The sequence below is a fragment of the Podarcis muralis genome, chromosome 8 (genome assembly GCF_964188315.1).
Source record: "Podarcis muralis chromosome 8, rPodMur119.hap1.1, whole genome shotgun sequence".
NCBI classification, from domain to species: Eukaryota; Metazoa; Chordata; class Lepidosauria; order Squamata; family Lacertidae; genus Podarcis; species Podarcis muralis.
Genome location: NC_135662.1, coordinates 66,625,696 through 66,646,090, shown reverse-complemented (window position 1 = coordinate 66,646,090; position 20,395 = coordinate 66,625,696). Strand labels below are relative to the sequence as shown.

The 20,395-nt window shown below is 43.8% G+C and overlaps 1 protein-coding gene across 1 annotated transcript; it reads left to right on the top strand.

The window, feature by feature from the left end:
* Window positions 1-9,251: 9,251 nt before the first annotated feature.
* LOC114600974 (serpin B3-like) lies at window positions 9,252-19,267 on the top strand. Its single transcript, XM_028737866.2, has 7 exons — window positions 9,252-9,610; window positions 10,092-10,148; window positions 11,676-11,813; window positions 14,020-14,137; window positions 14,781-14,923; window positions 16,516-16,671; window positions 18,500-19,267. The coding sequence occupies exons 1-7, from the start codon at window positions 9,416-9,418 to the stop codon at window positions 18,896-18,898; spliced, it is 1,206 nt and encodes a 401-aa protein (XP_028593699.2). The 5' UTR covers window positions 9,252-9,415; the 3' UTR covers window positions 18,899-19,267.
* Window positions 19,268-20,395: the final 1,128 nt, after the last annotated feature.

The following is a 20,395-nucleotide window of genomic DNA, read 5'->3' as shown; positions in this document are numbered from 1 at the left end:
AGAAAAAATAATATATATTGTGTGATATAGCAACCAGAGGGCGGCATGGAGTTCCATTTTTCTCTACCCGTTTTCCCTTTTTAAAATTTACAATGCTTTAAACTGAAAGCCTTCTTGGGTGTTTCTAGATCCAGCCCTGAGCTCTGAATATGGCCCTAGCTTTTGAACAGATATTCCAAGAATTCAGAGCAACCACCTAAACAGAAATGCCTATGTCTTCGGGTTACATACACTTCAGGTTACAGACTCCGCTAACCCAGAAATATGCTTCATTTTAAGAACTTTGCTTCAGGATGAGAACAGAAATTGTGCTCCGGCGGCACGGCAGCAGCAGGAGGCACCATTAGCTAAAGTGGTGCTTCAAGTTAAGAACAGTTTCAGGTTAAGAATGGACCTCTGGAATGAATTAAGTACTTAACCTGAGGTACCACTGTATATATATGAGAGAACCAGAATAAGTCCATTTGGTTGATAGTTGGTCTCCTGTGTAATCTGCAGTTTCAGTTCTGTGCAGTTCCCCCCGTCCTCACAATATAGCAATGTGATGAAAGAAACTGCACTTATTTGTACCTCAGTTCTTCTTTTTTGAATAGCGTGCAGAGATGGCACCTGGAGGCAGGAAAATGTCACTAGTGTGGAAACTGCTTCCTGGTACAAGTGTTCCTGTTGCTTCATCATACATTTCAGCTTGAGCAACTGAAATAGATTTGTGTGGCTATCACTGAATTGTTGCCCTCTGCTGACTTGCCTGGAAGTAAGCTCTTCTGAACTCAATGGGACTTACTTCTGAGTAGACAATGTATAGGATCACACAAATCGACACTGAACAGTAGCCTGGCTGCTTCACATGAAAACCTTTTCGTATAGCTTTTGAGACATTCTCTGGCCATGTTTTAATAAACAAAGCATTTAATAAAATTGTTGTTCTGCAGTGTTCATTTGCAGGGGAGTTCATTGTAGAGCATGATTTCTTAAGTACCCTTAGCTCAGGGAACTTAAATGAGCTAAGTGCTCTAAGGGGCAAAGGGGAGTTAAATGGGCTAAGGGGAATTAAGGGGACTAAGGAGACTTAGGGGGCTAATTGGGCTAAAGGGACTGAAGTGGCCTACTTCAGTCCACTTAGCCCACTTAAGTCCCCAGTTAGCCCACTTTTGACCACTTTAGCCAACTGAAACTTAGCCACTCACTTTTAGCATTAACTTTTTTCAGAGATTTTGCTTCCAATGGAGAGAGCCACCAAGGTGTTTTCTGTTCCAATAGTTTTTATATTTCCCCCACACCAGTGGCATAGCGTGGGGGGTGCAGGGGGGGCCAGCCGCACCGGGCACAACATCTGGGGGGTGGCGCGCTCGCACTCGCAGTGCTAAAATCCACGGGTTAGGGGGCGCAAATTACTGGCCTTGCCCCGGGGGCTGACAACCCACACTACGCCACTGCCCCACACTGAGTAAATTGATTTTCTCACTAAGTGGTTTAGGAAACCTTTATGCACTTTTGTTTTTTCATATCATAGATATGCATGCCAAACAAATCTATTATCATGATCTTCCAAGTCTAAGATATCCACATGCTTTAAGACAATTCACTCCCAGAGCCAGCAATATAATATAATCTCAAATCTGGCACAGAGAAGCCACCTCTTTCCTTAGTCTCCGTTAACAATTTATATTTTATCCTCGGTTTCTTCCCCTGCATGATTTAATTTTAAATTGTTGTTGTTTAGTCATTTAGTCGTGTCTGACTCTTCGTGACCCCCATGGACCAGAGCACGCCAGGCACCTCTGTCCTCCACTACCTCCTGCAGTTTGGTCAAACTCATGCTGGTAACCTCGAAAACACTATCCAACCATCTCGTCCTCTGTCGTCCCCTTCTCCTTGTGCCCTCCATCTTTCCCAACATCAGTGTCTTCTCCAGGGAGTCTTCTCTTCTCATGAGGTGGCCAAAGTACTGGAGCCTCAGCTTCAGGATCTGTCCTTCCAGTGAGCACTCAGGGCTGATTTCCTTAAGAATGGATGTGTTTGATCTTCTTGGAGTCCATGGGACTCTCAAGAGTCTTCTCCAGCACCATAATTCAAAAGCATCAATTCTTCGGCGATCAGCCTTCTTTATGGTCCAGCTCTCACTTCCATACATCACTACTGGGAAAACCATGGCTTTCACTATGCGGACCTTTGTTGGCAAGGTGACGTCTCTACTTCTCAAGATGCTGTCTAGGCCTGTCATTGCCTGTCATTAAATGAGGCATACGAAATTCCCCCTCCTTAATCCCGTGATACTGAGTCAATTTACAGAGTAACCTGCCCCGCTGACCTTATCAAACATTTTTTTTGCCAGCATTGAAAATTATGCAAGGGGATACTGTTTGAGAAGGGCCTGGAACAGAGAGGGGGAAATCTATAAAGGATCATTATTTTAAGAGTGGCAATTCAACCCAACCTGGAAAACTCAAAACATTTCCATTTCTTTCAGTCCTCCTTCATAGTCCTCAAAAGAGGACCAAAATTCCTCTTACAAAATGGGGTGGTTTCTTTAGTGCTGCAAGCTCCAAAGAATTTACAACTTCCAGGTTTATGGTAAGTGTCACTCCTGGCAATTGTTGCAAGCTCTTTTAAGTTGCTTTTTCAAAGGAGGTGCCTCTCATCGGCTGTCACAAGAACAGGTTTCCCTTAGAGCCTCAAACCATGATTCATTGTAAACATGCAAAGTGCTTTGCAGTGCATCACACCCTTCCCTGAGCTAAAAGCTGATGCAGCCCCAAAAAGTTTGGCTTGCGGGGCAGTGTGCTGAGTGCTCCCTGAAATCTGGGGTCAACCCTGATGTGCAGCACGAACCCACAGCAACAACATAAGCCAGCTCAAATTATCCCCCATCCCTGCACAATTCGAAAGGATAAAATCTGAAACAAACTGTTGGAAGCATCTGAAATCTTTCCAAATCTGGAATCTTGTTTAAAATCATTTTTATTGGTTTTAGACAAGAGGAATAACAAACAAGAAAGAGACCACTGAAAAAGCCATAAACGATATTAGGTTTTGTGTAAAATTACTGAGTGAGTGAACACACCGGAGGGAAAGGAAAGGGTGGTCCACCTAGAACTTGGTGAGTAAATAAAGCCTTTTTAGTGTATACTGTCTCTCCAGAAAGAGGACTGTTTGGCACATGTTGCCTCCCAGTTCATTGATAAACAAGATGAAGGAGAAGCAAATCAAACTTGTTAGGCTTGGCCAGTCCATGGATCCAGCTGCACTATAAGGTTAAAACAGTACCATACGAGTTTAAGCAGACTTGGTGTCCCCCTAAGACATCTGGGAATGTCACCAGTGGGCATCACCAATAAGCAGTGATATTCTTCAGCTTGGGGAGAGGCAGTTGTTTGCTTAGATGGCTCCTATGTTTCCTCATGAAGTAATTCTGGCTTGTCTGACCTCAGGCTGCAAACATCCTGGCCCAACTAATTGAGCTTACTGTTCATTAACACTTCTGATATTGAGTCAGAGAGTAAATAAAGTGCTGGAACCATATTTCACCAGACAGTAGCCGTCTTGGAGCCGGTGCATTCCAGGTACTTTTTGGACTACACCTACACAGCCCCAGTCAGCAAAGCCATACTTCTAAAGACTTCTGGTATTCACCACACATTTGCCATGCTTTAGTGTGCGTCTCTGTGGTACACTTACTTGAGAGAAATTAGATTTAGGATGGGAGTGCTAAGGGGGCCAGGCCTGCACGGAGCCAAGATGGCGGCCTAGTTCCCAGTCTCATGGCCCTGCAGGACCGTATACAAGCCAAAAACCCTCTTGTCCACTGATAGTCAGGTTCGCCTGCCTTCAATTAAGATTTTAAGTCGGTTTTTTAGCTTTCTTGGACTCTAATTTTATAGTTTTAATGATTTATTGGCTGCCTTAGCACCTCACCATTGCCCTGTTTTTCCTAGTTAACGTTTTTATTGTTTTACTGGCTTGTTGCTGTGCTACTGACCAGGCTGGCCTCCCCCCTCTTGTCCACTTATGAGACCATTCATTCAACATTAAAGGTAAAGGGTCGTGACCGACTCTGGGGTTGTGGTGCTCATCTCGCTTTATTGGCCGAGGGAGCCGGCGTACAACTTCTGGGTCATGTGGCCAGCATGACTAAGCCATTTCTGGCGAACCAGAGCAGCGCACGGAAACGCCGTTTACCTTCCCGCTGGAGCGGTACCTATTTATCTACTTGCACTTTGATGTGCTTTCAAACTGCTAGGTTGGCAGGAGCTGGGACCGGGCAACAGGAGCTCACTCCGTCGTGGGGATTCGAACCACCAACCTTCTGATCGGCAAGTCCTAGGCTCTGTGGTTTAACCCACAGCGCCACCCGTGTCCCTTCATTCAACATTCTACACAAATAAAATGATACAGACATCTGATCTGAGATCAGCAAACCCCTTCCCCGCCACCTCCCAGTTTGAATGATTTAATGGGGTTGGAGATTTTTTTAAAAATCATTTAAAAATTGTTATATGTACATTTTTTCATTACTTTTGTATAAGTTAAGTTTGTTTTTAAGGGGAGAGAGTCAGGGCTTCCTCAGGAGTAGACCCTAGCTGGGGCAGGTACCACTGGGGCAGAGACAATGGAACACCCAATCTCAGTGATCATGGGCAGGAGGAAGAGTTACACTAGGATCAGATTGTGTTTTTACTGAGGAGTCAGGTTTAGTCACTATCTGAAGACTACCCCTGCCTCTGTGTCAGGTCTTGGCCAGGCAGATACAGGTATCAACAAGGGTGTCCCACATGACCTTAAGGTAGTGCTGTGCAAAGCCAGGTCAATGACTAATAAGACCAACACCATCCATGATTTGATAATGGATGAGGGAATTGACCTGGCAGAATGCCTTCTCAGTCTTATTTTCCAACCCTTCCTATTTTCATGAACCTTCTGGTCTGTTTCAACTTCTTCTGCAATTGATGTGCCAAGTAAGCTGAAATCTAAACCCAAGTTGCAACACGAGTAGATTATTAACCGCGGAAGGGTTTTCTCTTTTGTTTTGGAAATGCTTCTCAAACGACCTTTTCGTGACAAGCTACACCTTCTGAAATTCTATTGAAGGCGCAGGAGCTCCTGCCCCACCTCTATTCCCAAATTGCAACACCAGTAGATCCAGGATTCCTCAGTCTGCTGCTCTAGACAATCTGGCTTGCTATTGCAGATTCATTTGCAATTTTCGGCACCACGAACTCATTCTCCAGGAAGTTCTCAAATTGCACCTGTGCGTAACAAAAACAATTCTTTGATTGATTTCCAGCTTTAAATAGTGGTGCCTCGTAAGAAGGAGCATCAGCTGCATCAGCCATACAGCACTGGAATCACTCCCACAGTGGAAAAGGTAAGCTTCATGCAGACTTTTCTCTCTTCTGTTAACTGAGGAAGGGTTTTCAATCTTAGGACATCCATATTTACCTCTAAGGGACACAGGCTTGGGGTGGTGTTGGTGGTACAATGCTAGGTTTCCATGGAGAGGAACCAGATTCAAGAAATGTATTTTAAGAGCACTTATTCTGGTTACCTCTCCATACATACTTTATAAGTCAATTTTAAAAATTATCAACACAGGACCCCAAAAAAGGTGGACATCGCTTTAGCACAGATATTTTATACATAGGCTCAGCTATTCGCTTATTTGTATGGGGGAAGGGGGCAACATATGTAGCTCCCAAACAGGCTGACTACCCATTGCTCCTTAAAAAGGACCTCTCTTTTGGCAAACAGGCATTTCAGAGCAATCCTATGAGTTCCCAGGTAAGTCTAATTAGGGTTGATTGCAGCCTTAGAGCTTAGACTTACTTGGGGGAGTCGTTGAATTCAGTGGAGATATGTATAGGATTGCATCAGGATTGGGGTAGAACGGCAGCAGTGTCTTCTTTGTGGTGGTGACACTGTGTTCCCTGGGATGTGAATCAGGTGGGGTAATATGGCAGTGAGGTCAGGGGATCTCATTCACTTGTTCCTAAGCTCCAGGAAACCTATCTGAACTCTGTTTTTTTGTGGTGAAAAATCGAGCCTGCCAGCCTGTTGTGATGAGATTTAAGGGGTTGTGATTAGTCCTTTCTAACCTCAGATTGTCAGCAGGCTCAACAAAATCTGATTCCTAGGCTGGATAGCAAACAGGCACAGAATGGAGCGTAGGAGCAGGTCTGCCCCTTAGCCCAGGCATTCCCAAATTCGGCCTTCCAGATGTTTTGGGACTACAACTCCCATCATCTCTAGCTAACAGGACCAGTGGTCAGGGATGATGGGAATTGTAGTCCCAAAACATCTGGAGGGCTGAGTTTTGGGATGCCTGCCTTAGCCTATGCTATATGTATGCTTTTGTTGTTGTTTAGTCGTTTAGTCATGTCCGACTCTTCATGACCCCATGGACCAGAGCACACCAGGCACTCCTGTCTTCCACTGCCTCCCGCAGTGGTCAAACTCATGTTCGTAGCTTTGAGAACACTGTCCAACCATCTCGTCCTCTGTCGCCCCCTTCTCCTTGTGCCCTCCATCTATCCCAACATCAGGGTCTTTTCCAGGGAGTCTTCTCTTCTCATGAGGTGGCCAAAGTATTGGAGCCTCAGCTTCAGGATCTGTCCTTCCAGTGAGCACTCAGGGCTGATTTCCTTCAGAATGGAGAGGTTTGATCTTCTTGCAGTCCATGGGACTCTCAAGAGTCTCCTCCAGCACCATAATTCAAAAGCATCAATTCTTCAGCGATCAGCCTTCTTTATGGTCCAGCTCTCACTTCCATACATCAATACTGGGAAAACCACAGCTTTAACTATACGGACCTTTGTTGGCAAGGTGATGTCTCTGCTTTTTAAGATGCTGTCTAGGTTTGTCATTGCTTTTCTCCAAGAAGCAGGTGTCTTTTAATTTCGTGGCTGCTGTCACCATCTGCAGTGATCATGGAGCCCAAGAAAGTAAAATCTCTCACTGCCTCCATTTCTTCCCCTTCTATTTGCCAGGAGGTGATGGGCCCAGTGGCCATGATCTTCGTTTTTTTGATGTTGAGCTTCAGACCATATTTTGCGCTCTCCTCTTTCACCCTCATTAAAAGGTTCTTTAATTCCTCCTCACTTTCTGCCATCAAGGTTGTGCCATCTGCATATCTGAGGCTGTTGATATTTCTTCTGGGAATCCTAATTCCAGCTTGGGATTCATCCAGCCCAGCCTTTCGCATGATGAATTCTGCATATAAGTTAAATAAACAGGGAGGCAATATACAGCCTTGTTGTACTCCTTTCCCAATTTTGAAACAATCAGTTGTTCCATATCCAGTTCTAACTGTAGCTTCTTGTCCCACATAGAGATTTCTCAGGAGACAGATGAGGTGATCAGGCACTCCCGTTTCTTTAAGAACTTGCCATAGTTTGCTGTGGTCGACACAGTCAAAGGCTTTTGCATAGTCAATGAAGCAGAAGTAGATGTCTTTCTGAACTCTCTAGCTTTCTCCATAATCCAGCACATGTTTGCAATTTGGTCTCTGGTTCCTCTGCCCCTTCGAAATCCAGCTTGCACTTCTGGGATTTCTCAGTCCACATATTGCTTAAGCCTGCCTTGTAGCATTTTAAACATAACTTTGTTAGCGTGTGAAATGAGTGCAATTGTGCAGTAGTTGGAGCATTCTTTGGCACTGCCCTTCTTTGGGAATGGGATGTAGACTGATCTTCTCCAATCCTCTGGCACTGCTGAGTTTTCCAAACTTGCTGGCATATTGAGTGTAGCACTTTAACAGCATCATCTTTTAAAATTTTAAATAGTTCAGCTGGAATATCACCACTTCCACTGGCCTTGTTATTAGCAATGCTTTCTAAGGCCCATTTGACTTCACTCTCCAGGATGTCTGGCTAGATGTATGCTAGAGTCCCAAATTAGCACCCATTGTATTCACTTGTTAAGCAGGGGAGGGGAACCCTTTTGACTTGACAGGCTAGCTCCTTTTAAGAATTTAGCTTGTGAGTCAAATTTGGCAGGTGAAGGAATCTGTTCACCTGTCACTCACCAGATGTCAAAATGGCATCAATTGCTTTGAGTCTAAAGCCTTGAAGTTGGGATTTCAATGCAAGTTGCTGCTAACACAAAGCCCCCCCCCCTACTGTTTTAGCAGGACTTTCAATGCCAGTCAAGTTTTGAACTGTCAGCAGTTCCAGTCATAAGACTCATATTGGTTCCTATAGGTTAGTGTGAATGTGTTGGTGATTGCAGATAATCTGCATGGCAAACTTTAGGTGATATTGAATGCCAAAAGGGGGAGATACTGCTGTTGTCTGTGCATATGCAATGGCAGGGGAAAACTCATCTCTTCCACCTCTTTCAAAGTAGCTTTGTTTAGAGTTATGTCTCTTGGTTCTAAGCAAGGTCAGCTCAAACCAAGAGAAGATCATTTCCACTTAAGTGTGCAAGCACTATGTTTGATTGGGTTGCCTAATAAGGACATAATTTAAAACTGATAGCCCTAATCATCAGGTGTGGTCACAAAGCAATTAGTCATACCAACTGTTTCACAACTCACTGTTGGAGCTGCTGGGTGAAGATGGAGCCAGGCAGAAGGCAAACAATTGCTTTTGCTCCGTTATCAGTCTTAATAACCTACAGAGTTGGTTAAAAAGTCTTAATAACCAACAGAGAATCCACTGGATGGGGGAGGACTTAAATAAATATTCAATACATGGTAAAAACTTTAGCTAGAACTTTTGTTTGAAGGCTTTTACTTGTTAGTGATTTCAGTGGAACGTGGTTGATTTTCTTTTTTTTTTTTACTGTTATGTTTCCGTTTTCTAGTTTTTGCAGCTCTGTTTTAAGTAATGAGATGCTTTAGTACCTTGATTGTATTCTCTATCTTGTCAGCGCAGTCTGCCAGTCATTTGGGGCTCCTCCTCCAGTCAGCAGTGCCACCCAGAAAATCTTCTAGATCCTTCTTCACAGTTTAGCTCTTCTCTAAACACCTCACCCATTTGGGTCCTTCTTAGAGTATTTGTTGTCAAGTTAACACTACAGCTTATCTAACTTATGTAACTACTGGTCTAATCAAGTAAAATAAAACTATATACAGAGAATCATTCTATCTCGCCCTGCTCTTCAGCCATCTTGGCCAGAGCAACAGCCTGTACACCACACACAAACCTCCCCTCCAGAAGAAAAGAAGCCTGTTGTTAAGGGCAAAACTTTTTCAAGGAACATTTCAAGTCGGTGTTTAGAACCTACACTGACATCAAGATCGTATTCTCTATCTTGAACTTTTTAGAAAGGTGGGGTGCAGGCGTTTTAAATAAAATTGAGGTAACATGGTATTGAAGGCACAGTGGATACCTTTCCATGGAGATATTCATCCTTAGACAAAAATAAGACCAATAAAAAGGGATTATATACAAAGGAGTCCACCAGAAGAATTAACCTGATGATATTTGTCCCAGATATCACAATCGGCACCATGACTACCCTTGTGGATGCAATCAACAAATTTGCCTTTGATTTACACAAGAAGATTGACGGCTCTTCGGGGAACATCTTCTTCTCTCCCATGAGCATTGCGGCTGCTTTGGGCATGGTCTCTCTTGGAGCCAGAGGAGACACTGCTAAGCAGATGGAGAAGGTAGGAAACGCCCCCCCCCCCCGCTGTGTGTATGCCAAGTGTCATATTCGCGGGTGGCGCTGTGGGTTCGTTGTGGAGACTCTGCTGAAAAGGTGTGCACGGGCCTTGGAATGTCTCTGAGGCTCGTGTCGCTAATTGACTGATGCTGTTCCATGGGAGACCGGTGATCGTCTGGAGACGACTTGGAGGCCTGCTTAATGCCTCTGTCTCCCTGGCAGTATCCCAACACTCCGTACCGTAGGCGATATTCCAGCCCCACAAAAGCCAGAGATTTCTACACAAACACACACACTTCTCCATGATGCTAAGCAAGAGGTGTTATCACAGCTCAGGGACATGTGGTTCCCAACCCTTGCCCTAAACTTCAATACGCCCCCTGCTCAAATGAAGTGTTTTCATTGTACTGGAGGAGGATGAAAAGAAGATGGCAAAGTGACTTGGAGTAGATCTGTGGTTTCTCATTCCACATTTTGTGTTGCAGGTCCTTCACTTCAATGAGGTCACTGGATCTGGAAGCTCTCCAGGCGCGACTGAAAAAGTACTGGCATATCATTTCTGTTTCGCTAAGTTTTTATTTGGGGGGGGGGAATAGTATGGATCTAGGGACGCAGGTGGCGCTGTGGGTTAAACCACAGAGCCTAGGACTTGCCAATCAGAAGGTCGGCGGTTCAAATCCCCGCAACAGGGTGAGCTCCCGTTGCTCAGTCCCAGCTCCTGCCAACCTAGCAGTTTGAAAGCACCTCAAAGTGCAACTACATAAATAGGTACCACTCCGGCGGGAAGGTAAATGGCGTTTCCATGCGCTGCTCTGGTTCGCCAGAAGCGGCTTAGTCATGCTGGCCACATGACCCAGACTTGGCTCCATTGGCCAATAAAGCGAGATGGGTGCTGCAACCCCAGAGTTGGCCACGACTGGACCTAATGGTCAGGGTCCCTTTACCTTTAATATGGATCTAGCTGATGATCCTTTCAAAATGTGAGATAATCTGAAATCATAAACAGCTGCAGCCATAGCAGCCAACTCCTAGGGGACAAGTGGGTTTCAGCCCCCCAATAAAATATTTGAGGGGGCACCAAAATTTACAGAGAAATGGTGTGCATGCACCACAGCATGTGACTGATTATGTGGGCTGGGACTTACCTTTCTCCCACCCCCACCCCCAATATTTTATTCAAGTTGGCACCCCTGGGTGCAGCTGTGAGGCTCAGCTTTCTTGGAAGTCAACCTGGTGTAATGTAGTGACTAAGAATTCAAGCTGCAAAGGCCTGGTCAAAATCTCACCTTAGCCAAGAACCATGGTTTAGCTCTTAGGTATGGTTCTTCCCATCTCCAGGCCCTACCGTCATCTGCAATGCAGAGATTATAACACAGTTGAAAAGGCTTGAGTTTGGATAACCGAAGTCATATATGAAAAGCAGTTGTGGTCAGCTACATGCTGTTCCTGTTCACCAGATAGCTACTATATACCGAGAGTTAGAGGGGGGAAGGGAAGGAAGCGAGGAGGTGGGTGCTGTGCACCCAATAGTCTCCCCTCGCCCTCCTACCTTCTGGTTAGCAGGCAGCGATTCAGGAGACATCTGAAGGCAGCCCTCTTTAGGGAAGCTTTTAATGTTTAATAGACTACTGTATTTTAATATTCTGTTGGAAGCCGACGAGAGTGGCTGGGGAAACCCAGCCAGATGGTTGGGGTATAAATAAATTATTATTATTATTATTATTATTATTATTATTATTATTATTATTACTGGAACTCAGGGGTATACTACCCTGCCCCGCTGACCCCTACTGAAGGAAAGCACTTTGAACATTATCCCCCAACAGAAATACACACACTTTCAAAGACTGCTCCAAGGCAGTCCTGGAGTTTCGGGAGCAATTCAGTTTGGTTCAGGTTGCCTTGGAGGGGGGCACCTGCTTCCAATCAGAAGAGCCCCCAATTTCTCCATTATCTGCTCACTTTGACTCCGGATTTGGGATTGGTCCACATAATGGTTTGGAGGGTGTTGGGAGCCATATTTACAAAAGAATGTCGATGTACTGTTAAACAGCCTTTGCTATTTAAAGGATGCACAGTGTGACAGACCGGGAGGACCACACATCCAATTCAAGGCACTCTTAGCAGCTATCAACCATCATGACAAAAATTTTGAACTGATCATTGCCAATAGGCTTTATGGAGAAGAGAAATACACATTTCTACAGGTAAGGAAGAACACTTTCTATGCTCCTCCCTATGTGGACACATTGCTGCAGAGACCACAGGAAATTGATAGCAATGCTTCCGTTTCCTTTTGCTGATGCCTATTTAGTATCTCTTTTCTTGACAGTGGAGAGTGTTTTAAATGGTACATGGGAGCAGTTGTAGGGCCTTTGAAGTTTGGTCTTTAGTCAGTCAGTCAGTCAGTTTTATTGCACATAGCCAAAGGCACACAGAATCATTCAAAAATTAAAAGAAAATATACTGAATTGATACAAAAAACTTAACATTTATATTATCAGGACATTATCTACTCTAAACAGAGCTATAAAAGTACCTTAATATACAAATTAAGACATTAAACAATAAAATTTATAAGCTAAAATTATCACATGGCAACTAATATATTAAAAATGTTAATTAATACAATGTGCAATTATATTCGGAGTTTGATGATAAAGATAGAATATAGCTTGGTGTAGATAGGGTCAAATAAATTCATCTCCTTTACAGTTGGCTACCTTGGCTATATAATTTGCTCTAATTTTCCTAGCGGCAGTTGCAAAGAGTGCTACACGCCAGCTCACATACTTATCTGTGTCTGCGAGGAGATATACAATCATGTCAGAGGGGTTCTGGCCAGGGGACCTTGAAGTTTGGTCTTTAATGTTTTACGTTTTATTTTGTTTTTAATATTCTGTTGGGAGCCACTCAGAGTGGCTGGGGCAACCCAGTCCGATGGACAGCATTTAAATAATAAAAAAGTTTGTTATTATTGATCTATAATAGGCTGTGCATTGTATTCAACAAAGCCAGTGCATGATTCACACTTGTGCACCAGAAGTGTCTCTCCTCCCTTCTGCACCTCGGATCTGCTCTGGGAGTTACCTTAAATTTCTGAAGCAGATCTGAAACACTGTGGGAGAAACACAGCAGGGAGAGGAGACACAGGGGAAGTTACCGTATTTTTCGCTCCATAAGACGCACCAGACCACAAGACGCACCTAGTTTTTGGAGGAGGAAAACAAGAAAAAAATATTCTGAATCTCAGAAGCCAGAACAGCAAGAGGGATCGCTGCACAGTGGAAGCCACAATCCCTCTTGCTGTTCTGGCTTCTGGGATAGCTGCGCAGCCTGCATTCGCTCCATAAGACGCACACACATTTCCCCTTACTTTTTAGGAGGGAAAAAGTGAGTCTTATAGAGCAAAAAATACGGTATATTGTACATATGAAACTTGTTGAGCCCATGCTCAACAAGTTTCTCTCCTCGAGAGAAAGGTGGGGCACAAATATATTAAATCAACAAATGAGTTCAACTCCATCTTTGTCTGACATTCAACATAAGAGGGGGAAGTGTCATGAAAGAAAATGAAGGCTGACATAAGTCAGGAAGAGCACAGTAGCGTTTAAGGGGGTGGCTCAGGTAGGACAGCATTGCTCACCTGGCTTCTGAACACTGAGCAACATTGGTGGTTCCTGAGAGGGAGGGGAAGGCACGGAGAGTTTGGTGTGCAGCAGAAGAAGCAGAATGGACCTATGGCTTCACCACAGTGAGCTCCATGTGTCTCACCTCCAGACTGTCAGTTACCAGAAGAACTGAGTGGCGCTCAGTGTCCAGAAGGCACCTCCTTGAGGAACATTCTGGAAAAGCAAAGGAACCACCTACTGCTTCTGAACAGGGAAATGGCTCCGTAAATCCTATAGTATTAATTGTACCTTGGAAGTTGAACAGCTTAGTTTCTGAAAGTTTTGGCTCCCAAACGTTACAAATCCAGAAGTGTGTGTTCTGGTTTGTGAACTATTTTTGGAAGCCAAACATCCGGCAGGGCTTCCGTGGCTTCCGATTGGCTGCAGGAGCTTCCTGCAGCCAATCGGAAGCCGCGCTTTGGTTTTCGAACATTTTGTAAGTCGAACAGACTTCTGGAACAGATTCCGTTCGACTTCCAAGGTATGACTGTATTCTATATTTCTTTTTAACTAAGCTTTCTACTTCTCTTCAACAGCAGGCACTAAACAACTAGTAGTAGGAGAGCAACATGGGGAAATTCATATGCCATACCAAACAATAAATTCCCATTTATTACATATATATGACATCCATAGCTTCTGCTGCCCTGGGATGATTTGGAGGAAGGGATGGCATACAAATTCAATGAAATTGTTTAAATAATAATAATTGCATTAATTTTTTTATTATTATTCTATACAGCAATTCTTACATTGCACGAAGGAGATGTACCATGCTGAGTTGCAAAAAGTGGACTTTGAGAAAAAACCAGAGGAAGCTAGAAATGAGATTAACACTTGGGTTGAAAAGCAAACAAATGGTAAAGGAACAGAAGTTATGTCTCACTTATTTGGAAATGGATCAGCTAAGGAAAGGGATATGGGAGAAATTTGTTCACTTTACATTTTAATGTGAACTTACCTAATTCACACTTCGGATGCAAACATGTGGACCAGAAATGCATCGAGCACTTGAAATCCACACATCTACAATTTTTTGATTGCAGTTTTCCATTCCAAAAAATGCATACGAAAAAGCATATATATTGAGGAAAGGTGGGCAAAAAAAAAAAAAAGCAAGTTAGTGAAAATGACATACAAGAATGTGTTCTATTGAAGAAAATTGCTTGCAAAAAAGTGTATGAGGCAAAAATTCCATGCAAAAAAAAATGCATACAAATGTTCATGTGGTCTTTTTTAAACAAATAAATAAATCACAAGCTACGGTAAATGCTAAAATAGCGGGAAAGTAATTGAAGATTGAGAAACTGAATGGCATTGAAAGATTTGATTCCCAGAAGAACTGAGCAGCCCACAGAATTCTAATATGTACAAAAGTAATGAACCCTTTAATGGTGTGTTGCACATGGTGGATAAGCTTCGTGTTTTAGATGTTACACGGTTGAAAATTTCATTGTCATTTTGACAATTACATATTTTGACTTGAATCTGTCTTTTAAAAAGGTAAAATCAAGGACCTGATGGCCAGTGGATCTATTGACACAACAACTATCTTGGTCTTAGCGAATGCTATATATTTTAAAGGAAACTGGAAGTCCCAATTTGATAAGAAACTCACCAAGGAAGCACCTTTCTGGATTAACGAGGTACAATATGCCGAAAGGTTGGTGGAGATGGGAATGCCATTTATTATGGACAGCTATCTGTCTAAGGGGGTGAGCTCCCGTTGTTCGGTCCCAACTCCTGCCAACCTAGCAGTTCGAAAACATGTTAGTGCAAGTAGATAAATAGGTACCGCTCCGGTGGGAAGGTAAACGGTGTTTCCGTGCACTGCTCTGGTTCACCAGAAGCGGCTTAGTCATGCTGGCCACATGACCCGGAAGCTGTACGCCGGCTCCTTTGGCTAATAAAGCGAGATCAGCGCCGCAACCTCAGAGTCGTCCGTGACTGGACCTAATGGTCAGGGGTCCCTTTACCTTTATCTGTCCAAAAGTAATAACTGGAGGTCCATCCAAACTTACCGCCTGAGATAAAATGGGATTGTGCCTCCCTCTGCCACTGTGCCCATGCCCCTTTCACCTCCGCCGCTCACCAGAATGCTCCCCTCTCTTGCCAGACTTGGAATGCTCCCACTTTTTGCTGATCTCAGTGAGAGGGAGGAGCATGCCAAAAGGCAGCAGAGGCAGTGGGGAAGGCAATATTCTTCATCCTTCATTAAACAACTTAGGACTGCAATACTTCTTTCCATATGAACCTACCCGGACCCTGAGATCATCTTCTGAGGCCCTCCTTCGTGTGCCTCCTCCTCGAGAGGTCCAGAGGGTGGCAACATGAGAACAGGCCTTTTCTGAAGTGGCTCCCCGTCTGTGGAATGCTCTCCCCAGGGAAGTTCGCCTGGCGCCTTCACTATACACCTTTAGGCACCAGGAAAAACATTCCTTTTTAACCAGGCCTTTGGTTGATCTGATTGACATCCTATGCCCTTTTAAAATGTGACTCTTTTTTGGGGGGGGGGGGTATTATTGCTTTTATTTTTATTTTATATACTGTGATCTTTTGATGCAAACTGCCCTGAGACCTCTGGGCATAGGGCAGTATAAAATTCAATAAATAATAATAATAATCCTGCCTCATTGGTGGGCCAGCTCTGACTATTGCATTGTACGTTGGGGATACAGAATACATTTGTGTTTTATACCAGAGTGGTCCGATGTTCGAAGGTGCTAAACAAAAAAGGTAAAAGGTAAAGGTACCCCTGCCCGTACGGGCCAGTCTTGACAGACTCTAGGGTTGTGCGCCCATCTCACTTAAGAGGCCAGGGGCCAGCGCTGTCCGGAGACACTTCCGGGTCACGTGGCCAGCGTGACATTGCTGCTCTGGCGAGCCAGAGCCGCACACGGAAACGCCGTTTACCTTCCCGCTAGTAAGCGGTCCCTATTTATCTACTTGCACCCGGGGGTGCTTTCGAACTGCTAGGTTGGCAGGCGCTGGGACCGAGCAACGGGAGCGCACCCCGCCGCGGGGATTCGAACCGCCGACCTTTCGATCAGCAAGCCCTAGGTGCTGAGGCTTTTACCCACAGCGCCACCCGCGTCCCTTTAAAAACAAAAAAGGTACAACACTGGAAATCATTGCAACTATCCTACTATACTCAGTACTTCATATGGCTTATAGCCATCTCTTTTACACACACGAAAAATGACATTTTATGCTTAACTACTTGCTTTATTCACTACAGAATCAGAGCAAAAATGTGCCAATGATGAATAAGGAAGGTGAATTCAATGTGGCCTATATACAAAATCCATCACTGCAAATACTTGAGCTTCCCTATGATAAGAATGAGATGAGTATGTTCATTCTACTGCCAGACAAGAAAGGAGGTGCACACCAGGTAATTTGCTTTGATTTCTGAAACTGATCAAGGAATTGAAGTGAACTTTCAAAACTTTGTAGTGGGCATACATACATACATTGCTTAAAACAAACCTGATCAATGAGAATAAATTGTTCAACTGATTAGTCAACTGAAGAAATCTTGGAGAAATATAGAGATATCTGAACTGTAGCTTTCGTCCTGTCAGTTGCCAATTCTGTTTTATTTTGTAATTTTAACAGACATAGAGCAGGGCAATCCAGTAGGCCTGCATTGTCAATGTCTGTTAATACTAGTGTTATCTTTGGGTGTGCCCAGGGACACAGGTGGTGCTGTGGTCTAAACCACCAAGCCTTGCAGATTATAAGGTCAGATGTCCTGTATACCTGAAGGAGCGTCTCCACTCCCATGAGATCCAGCGCCGAGGTCCTTCTGGCGGTTCCCTCATTGCAAGAAGTGAGGTTACAGGGAACCAGACAGAGGGCCTTCTTGGTAGTGGCAGCCACCCTGTGGAACACCCTCTCTTCAGATGTGAAGGAAATAAGCAGCTATCCTATCTTTAAAAGACATCTGAAGGCTGCCCTGTTTAGGGAAGTTTTTAATATTTAATGCTGTATTGTTTTGAACACTTGATTGGGGGCTGCCCAGAGTGGCTGGGGAGACCCAGCCAGATGGGCAGAGTATAAATAATAAATTATTATTATATTCGAATCCACATGACGGGGTGAGCGCCCATTGCTTTGTCTCAGCTCCTGCCAACCTAGGAGTTTGAAAGCATACCAGTGCTGCAGCGGGAAGGTAAACAGTGTTTCTGTGCACTCTGGTTTCCATCACAGTGTCCCGTTGCGCCAGAAGCGCTTTAGTCCTGCTGGCCACATGACCCGGAAAGCAGTCTGGAGACAAACACCGGCTCCCTCGGCCTGAAAGCAGATACGAGCACTACACCCCATAGTCGAATTCAACTGGACTTAACAGTCCAGGGGTCCTTTACCCTTTTACCTTTACCATCTTTGGATGCAACAATGGGACTTATTAACAACCATATTCTTGATTACTCTGCAACTTCTGTCTGATAGGCGGGACAGAGGGACACCACACCCTTGGCACAAAGGAGGTTTGGACTGCTATGCTTCTTGTGCAATTTCATAGAATCCCATTGTTCTCCTTGGGGCTTTATGCCCTGGGAAATGTGCATAGGATGACCCAGAATGTGCCCATTGTGTCTTTTAAAACAGAAGTTATATCAAGGACTGACTCTAAAGCAGAGACAATCAACATTACAGTGTGCTATGTACATGCTGCTGAACTTAAGGATTCTCCTCTCCTCATTTGTTAAAACATTTCCACCGATTTTTTTTTAAAAGAAACCACCATTTTCACAGAAAAATTTAATGGTTTTCCAAAACATTTTTTGGGGGGAGGGTGTAAACAATATTGGAGCTTTTAGACATACAGTGGTGCCTCGCAAGACGAAATTAATCCGTTCCGCGAGTCTCTTCGTCTTGCGGTTTTTTCGTCTTGCGAAGCACGGCTATTAGCGGCTTAGCGGCTTAGTGGCTTAGCAGCTTAGCGGCTTTAAGAAAAAGGAAACAAACTCGCAAGAACTCGCAAGACGTTTCGTCTTGCGAAGCAAGCCCATAGGGAAATTCGTCTTGCGGACCGACTCAAAAAACGGAAAACCCTTTTGTCTAGCGAGTTTTTCGTCTTGTGAGGCATTCGTCTTGCGGGGCACCACTGTATTCTTTGCCTACGCTTTAATAAATAAACATTTGTCTTTCTCTTTTTCCCACGTCTTTTTCTGGGGGCAGATATTTAATTGGCATTGATTATTATTTTTACTTGACAGGTTGAAAAGGAACTCACCTATGCAAAATTTCAAGAATGGACCAGTTCGAAAAACATGCAAAAGCAAAAGGTAGACATTTATGTGCCGAAGTTCAAGCTGGAAGAAACTTATGAGCTCAACAAACTTTTGGTAGCTTTAGGAATGACAGATGTGTTCACACGAGGAAAGGCTGATTTGTCTGGCATGTCAGGAAGCAAAAACCTGTTTGTGTCCAAGGCCATTCATAAATCTTATGTCGTGGTCAATGAAGAAGGCACAGAGGCAGCAGCTGCCACTGGGGTGGGCGTTTCTACCACAAGCATGCCAGTTCAAATCAGAGCTGATCGCCCCTTCATTTTCCTTATGAGAAACAACAAAACCCAGAGCATCCTATTTTTGGGCAGGTATGATTCACCTTAACAGGTGCTTAAATGATCACATGCATGCCCTTTGCATTTGTTGCAAGCCCAGGGTGTTAGAAGTGACGAAACAAAAATCATATATTCTACATTCTGTTTAGCTAATATTTCTGGGTTTTCGTCTCCTAAAAAAAGTACAAATACCTAAGATGGACCTCTTTCTGCTTATGTAGGCAGACTCACTTTAATGTACAACATGGGGCTTTAAACAGAGGAAATGGGGAGAGGGAGATAAGGAGGGAGCAGCCCCGCTTCAAAAAATAAAAATAAAACACATATCTAAAAACCAAAAGAGAAGAATCTCAAAGTGTCAAAGAAGGAAAAATGAAACCCAAAGCAACAATCTAAATAAAGTGAGCTATTCAAAATATTTGGTTTTGTTGTGTGATTCCGGGTCCTTAATGAGTGGTGAGGTGTACAGAAATCCAATGCCACCTACAGATTATTTTCAGTGCTGATTCTTTAATGTTTGCAGAAATGGTTTTCAATGGAAACATATACCAAAAACATACCAATTCCTTCTCAATGTTCTTCACTTTAAGATCTGTCTCCCAGAGCCAATGCTTTCACACATCTATGTTCACATGACTTTTCAAATATAGTAAGGGACTGTAGCACACACTGAACCATAAGCCACTTTGAGGGAAATGAGGTCATCTGAATCTTCCGAAGCCGTGTATGTTTTGATTTCTTTACTTAGATTATCGTTGCGTTGTCAGGATTTTTCTTCTGTTAAATACGTAGGTCCTGGACCCTGTAGAGACCCTTTGCTTCTCAATCCACATGTTGCTGATGTTTAAACAAATGCAGAAGCCGCAGGTGATCTCAAAAGGGAACAAGAGGGGAAAGTGAGCTGTTTAGACTACTGTGTCCAGATTTCAAGTGCAGAAATGGATATTTTCTTGAGATTCTGTTTTGTGAGGAGGGAAAAAGAGGGCATTGGTGGACAGTATCCCAGAACTGAGTCCCAGTTCAACTGGTGGGGTGGATTAATTGCTCAAGTTGGAATGCCTCATGATTTGGATTTAAATGAGGCATACCAAATTCCCCCTCCTTAATCCCGTGATACAAAGTCAATTTACAGAGTGACCTGCCCTACCGACAGTGTTAGGTTGTGGGTGAACATATCAGACGACATAGCGATTCTTCAAACAGCTCTTGTTTATTCATAGGCCAGAACAGAACTGAGTTGAAGGGCTCAGTCAGCCTGCTTATATAGAGCTCCAGTACAACGTTACTGTAGCAACTTTCTAAAACTATCCCATCACTGAACATCACTTTCGATCCTTCATTTGCATAACTATCTACAGTATCCCCCTGCTGGCCCAGGGTGAGAACTTCAGTACATAACAGACAGTATCAAATATTTTTTTTGCCAGCATTGAAAATTATGCAAGGGGATACTCTTGAGAAGGGTCTGGAACAGAGAGGGGAAAATCTATAAAGGATCATCATTTTAAGAGTGGTGATTCAACCCAACCAGGAAAACTCGACGTTT

Coding starts and splice junctions, on each gene's coding strand:
- LOC114600974 (XM_028737866.2), top strand. CDS start 9,416: ATGATATTTGTCCCAGATATCACAATCGGCACCATGACTACCCTTGTG. Junction 11,814..14,019: donor AGAAATACACATTTCTACAG/GTAAGGAAGAAC, acceptor TATTCTATACAG/CAATTCTTACATTGCACGAA. Junction 14,924..16,515: donor CACCTTTCTGGATTAACGAG/GTACAATATGCC, acceptor TATTCACTACAG/AATCAGAGCAAAAATGTGCC.